At 39.7% G+C, this 5242-nt stretch overlaps 1 protein-coding gene across 1 annotated transcript; it reads left to right on the forward strand.

Annotated features, from left to right (window-relative positions):
* Positions 1-2836: 2836 nt before the first annotated feature.
* Positions 2837-4275, forward strand: HOXB1 (homeobox B1). The gene is made up of 2 exons (XM_044298866.1): positions 2837-3440; positions 3962-4275. The coding sequence occupies exons 1-2, from the start codon at positions 2837-2839 to the stop codon at positions 4273-4275; spliced, it is 918 nt and encodes a 305-aa protein (XP_044154801.1).
* Positions 4276-5242: the final 967 nt, after the last annotated feature.

The following is a 5242-nucleotide window of genomic DNA, read 5'->3' on the forward strand; positions in this document are numbered from 1 at the left end:
TGGGCGTGAAGGATCCGTGAATACGGACAAAATAAAGCATGCATCCGTGGTAAAAAAATGGACCCATGGACCGTGCTAAAACACTGATGTGTAAATACACACATTCAAATGAATAGGGACATGTGCTGTCCGTGGAGAACATGAACAGCACATGTCCGTGAAACACTGACGTCTGCATGAGGCATAAAGGTATATCTGGGTGTTACCAGCTGGGGGTGTGTCCCAGAAAAGTCTGCCACTGGCAGCACGGATGGGACAGTGTCAGCCTGTGCAAGGACACACCATCAACTGGTAACACCCAGTTGTACCTTTAAATATAAACTTTTAGCAGGAATAATAGGGGAATAGTGCCAGAAGAATAAATGCTCCAAAATTGTCATTTCATGTGTATTACAATTATTTACAAACACAGACTTGTCCATTGTGATGACAGATCCTCTTTAAGGCTACATTAAACTTTAGCAAAATAATAAAAAAATAAAAATAAAACACACACAGAGGTAATACAAGCGTTCTTTGGCATGACCAGCTCCCTGTTTTGTTTTTTTTCTGTTAAAGAAATACATTTATGGAAAACCATGTTGGCACATGTAAACACCCTAAAAACAAAACAAAAACTGAAAAATCCCCCACAAACAAATTGTTATCAATATTTTATGAATAAATAAATATTATTATTGTTTGTAGTTAGACAGTGCATTCACATTTATTTAACAAACTGTGCATACATGAAAATCATTCCAGTTGTTACTGGTATTGGTATCTATCTATCTATCTATCATTCATTATCTATCTATCTATCTATCTATCTATCTATCTATCTATCTATCTATCTATTATCTATCTCATATCTATTATCTATCTCATATCTATCTATCTATCTATCTATCTATCTATCTATCTATCTATCTATCTATCTATCTATCCATATATCTATTATCTATCTCATATCTATCTATCTATCATCCCTTATCTATCTATCTATCTATCTATCTATCTATCTATCTATCTATCTATCTATCTATCACTCATCAGGCATTTGCCATAAAAATGTGCTTGAAACCACAGCTAAATCCTAATGATTGAAGTTTTTTTGCAAGAGAATACATTACAAACAAATTACATTTTATTTATTTTTTATTTACAAAAAAGGGCAAACCTTAGAGCTAACAGCCTGCAACAATGTAAAAAGCCTTTGATAGATTCCATTCAAATCAGGTTTTTTTTCTTCCCCCCCCCCCCACGGTATATAAAAAAAAAAAAACATTCCAGAGTGCATCATTTGATTTTTTCTCATTAAAATAAAAACCGTTACAAAAAAAAAACATAAAGCAAAAAACTAATGTTCATTACACAAAGTAAAACAACTATTCATGGCAAGTAGTAAGTAAAATAAAATAAATAAATAAATAAATAAATAAGTAGAACAAGATAAAAAGCTTTATGAAAACCGACCTTATTCGGTGTCCTACATTTACTCATTTTGAACTACAATTACTACTAGTTATTATTTTTGTACAGGATTGTTATGGTTTGAGGTTATATAAGACCCCTTTGTCTGACCTCAGGATGCATGTTATTAATGTGATACATTGGGGGTTACACAGTGAGCTGATCTGCTGGTTCTTGTGGCACAGACAGCACCATCTCCATATCCTGCCTGATTCAGCTGCCTAGGTATTGGAGGTGATATAATATTTCTCATAAATTGGAAATAACGCGCTGCCATGAAACACTTGTGCTGTGGTCGTTTACCTCAGATAAAATAATTTGACCCCATAAATATAGCACTTGGAAGGTAAGCACAAGGGTCCTTGGGGATCCATACCACGCTGTTGAACAAATTGTTCATTAGAAGAGATGTAGGTGAAATAGAGAGCTAGTAAAGACTGTTCTATGAAGTCCTGGGAGTTGGTGCAGCTTCTTGACAAGTAATACAAATGAGGGTGGGCGTCATATTGTTAGATGCCCTTGTCTCTGATGTTGTAACAAGTAAATAAATGTTGCTTACCTAACCGTTTCCTTTTAGTAAGAAAAATGAGTGGGAGAGACTTCTTTCCCAATCCTAGCTCCTCAACAAAGACTCTGGAGGAGAGGAGACACTTCACCACCACCAGGACACCAGGTTAATTCAAGATGAAGGATTATCTACAAATTGTTGGTTTTAGGGGCTAGACTGGTGTTTTTTGTGTATAGGGAAGACCTTGCTGGATTTATGGATTCTGATCACACCAGCAGCTCACAGGAGATCTTTGTGAGGTTCCTTCTAGAACCAGGACATTTAACAATGAGGACCTATACTAAGAACTCTTTTTTCCCTACATTTTATTGCAGCTGTACTATAAGATTTCCTGAGCACACCATCATGCAAAAGAAACCAGCTCTAAACCTGCCAGATGGAGCTCTAGTGAAAAGAAAAGTATTTCCATGAAACCAATCTTCTCCTCCAATGTGCCACAGCTTTTTTTTCTTCATTTGCTTGAGGTCTTTTAACACTTAAAAAGTCCTGAATAATTCCAAGTTTTCTTTGGAGGCGCTGAAGAAAGATTCTGACTCTAACGTGTCGTTATCAGATTGATGGGCCGGGTTTGATTGAAGCTTCTTTGTCATGCAAATGTCACAGGGCATGATGGATGGCTTCAGATATCTGACAAGCTTCAGGAGGTCTTCCTCTATTGGTCCCCTGAGGATCACGTGTCCTCTCTGTGAGAGACAGAGGGTTTGAAGCCTTGGAAATCCATGGCTGGAAGTTTACAGCTTTGACATACTACCTAAAGGTTGTAGGGCAAGGAGGATTCCCCCCGAAAACAGGTTGACCCTCCTCCATCCCTGGCAGATGGACAATACCAGAATGGGCTCCTTTCTGGACTATGCGATTTGTAATCGTGGCACCAGTGCCTACTCACCCAGAGGATACCACCATTTAGACCAAGGGGCACCATCCTTTCCAGCATGCCCCAGCACCAGTGACATTTATAACGGTGACGGGCGGTTTGTAGTCGGGGGAGCTGGTGCCTTCTCCAGCCAGATCCAGCAGCAGCAACAGCAGAACCACGGCTATCATCATCACCACCCTTCAGGAGCCAGCGTGGCATATGCCAGCTCCATCCCCAGCTACACTTCACAGACTTGCAGCCAGGGTTATGGGCACCAAGTCTATGTCAGCCAAGAAGCAGAAGGAGCTTATTATCAGCAGCAGCAGCAGCCTTATTCCCCCAACACTGGCTCTTTGTCAGATGGATACTGTGGAGCAGTGCCAGGTCCTGTGCCTTACCATCTACAACCATCATTCGGCCAAGAGCACCAAGCCTTGTTACAGAGCTACCCCAACCATTCCCCTTTGCTACACGAGGAGAAAGATGTCTCCTGCCAACCTGAGCTGCTCTCAGCAAATCCCACTTTTGAGTGGATGAAAGTGAAGAGGAATCCACCAAAGACCAGTGAGTACCTCAGCATTGAGTTCTATAGGCCTCAAGTTCACAGGGTATTTGTAAGTGTGGGCTCAGATCATTAGTCTCTCATCCATCTTATGTGAAGGCTCAGATCAGTGCCCACCATACTGTTACCTACATCATGGCACCCCAGTGAGGTAGTCCACCGTGTCCCTCATTTAATACTTGTTTAATGTGTTCAGACCTTTTGTGCAAGAGAAGATTAATGGATAGAGTAGGCAGAAGAGGAAGGCTGCTAATAGGAGAGGATCCCCTGATGGCAGGTTTGTAGACAAGCCATTGACTTCCAGACATCTCTAAACCTTAGTAAATACATTTAATGATGAGCTGCCCACTGTTACTACCCATCATAAGAAAATACAGCACACACCTTGTATTTGTTTATATTATCATACTGATGAAAATGGTGAAGAAATAATAATAATAACAGCAACAATAAATTATATACTGATAATAATATTAATAACAATATTAATGTATACAAATAATAAGTTGTGAATTTTCCACAGCCAAACCTGCCGATTATGGGTTAAATTCTCAACAGAACAGCATGAGAACCAACTTCACCACCAAGCAGCTGACCGAACTGGAGAAGGAGTTCCACTTTAACAAGTACCTGACCCGGGCCAGACGAGTGGAGATCGCTGCCTCCTTGGAACTGAACGAAACTCAGGTGAAAATCTGGTTTCAGAACCGGAGGATGAAACAGAAGAAAAGGGAGAAGGAAGGAGTCACCTCCTGCATCATTAAGGAGTCATTAAAAGAGAGCAGTGAGACCTCAGACCTCTCCACCTCACCAGACACCTCACCCAGCCCCTCCTAAACAAGCCATGGACCTATGTTATTTTTTTTTCCAGGGAAACGAATGAAAGATGTAAATAGTTTATTTTCTTCCACAAATGCCTTCTTATTTATATAAGGAATACCGTTTACAAACGAATTTCTACCCTCCTCATCCACGGGAGCTGATCGGCTCCTCTCAGGGAAACCCCATGTCTTTAGGGGAGCTGCACTTTTAGGCATCTCCATTGTAGTTAGCTGATTTATAGTTCTATTTATGCATAGAGAAGTAATTATCACGTCTTCTGTGTCTTTTATGTCTTTTTAAAGCTTATCATTTCCAGTGACTGATGTGATATGATCGTGTCCCTATCTCTTTAGGGGGGCACATAAGGATCATTTAGGGGTTGCCTAGTTTGCACTATAGTTCAGAGGAATAGTACACAAGTATTGCAGCATCAGTGCCTGTTATTTACATAAACTTACAGTATAACATAGGATTTCCCTGTACAGTATCTGCAAATTCCTTTTATGTTGCTGCTGTTAATACTAACAAAATGTCTTAAGAAATGAGCTTTTTTGACCATGTAACAAGACATTTGTCTATTTTTACAGTACAGCTACCCATGTTTATATGGCTTGTCTCTAGAAATAAATCTACCTACCTCACATGAGATACAATGTTTAATGAAATGGTAGATACAATGAATGAAATGGTAGATACAATGTATAGGAAGCCTCTTTATTGAGGCTGGAGCCAAGGGAAGTTGTCACCTTATTCATAGGCTTTATTTCTGTGCATTAAAATGACTGATTATCTGAGCTGTATTTAGTCTCTAGTCACTGAACTCAGGTCTTCATCACTGTGCTGACAGTATACCATAGCTGGCTGTAAGGAACTCACATTTAACTTGGCATATACTGTGGATGCAAGGCTCAGCTTCTGTGTCTGTCTTATATCCTGAACACAGAAAAGGCCAACAGGACTACAATTTAAAAGTGAAAAGATT

Source organism: Bufo gargarizans, chromosome 6 (genome assembly GCF_014858855.1).
Source record: "Bufo gargarizans isolate SCDJY-AF-19 chromosome 6, ASM1485885v1, whole genome shotgun sequence".
NCBI classification, from domain to species: domain Eukaryota; kingdom Metazoa; phylum Chordata; class Amphibia; order Anura; family Bufonidae; genus Bufo; species Bufo gargarizans.

Excerpts from the sequence above, each read along its gene's own strand:
- HOXB1 (XM_044298866.1), top strand. The coding sequence starts at position 2,837 with ATGGACAATACCAGAATGGGCTCCTTTCTGGACTATGCGATTTGTAAT. Across the intron at positions 3,441-3,961 it reads GAGGAATCCACCAAAGACCA|CCAAACCTGCCGATTATGGG; the intron begins GTGAGTACCTCA and ends AATTTTCCACAG.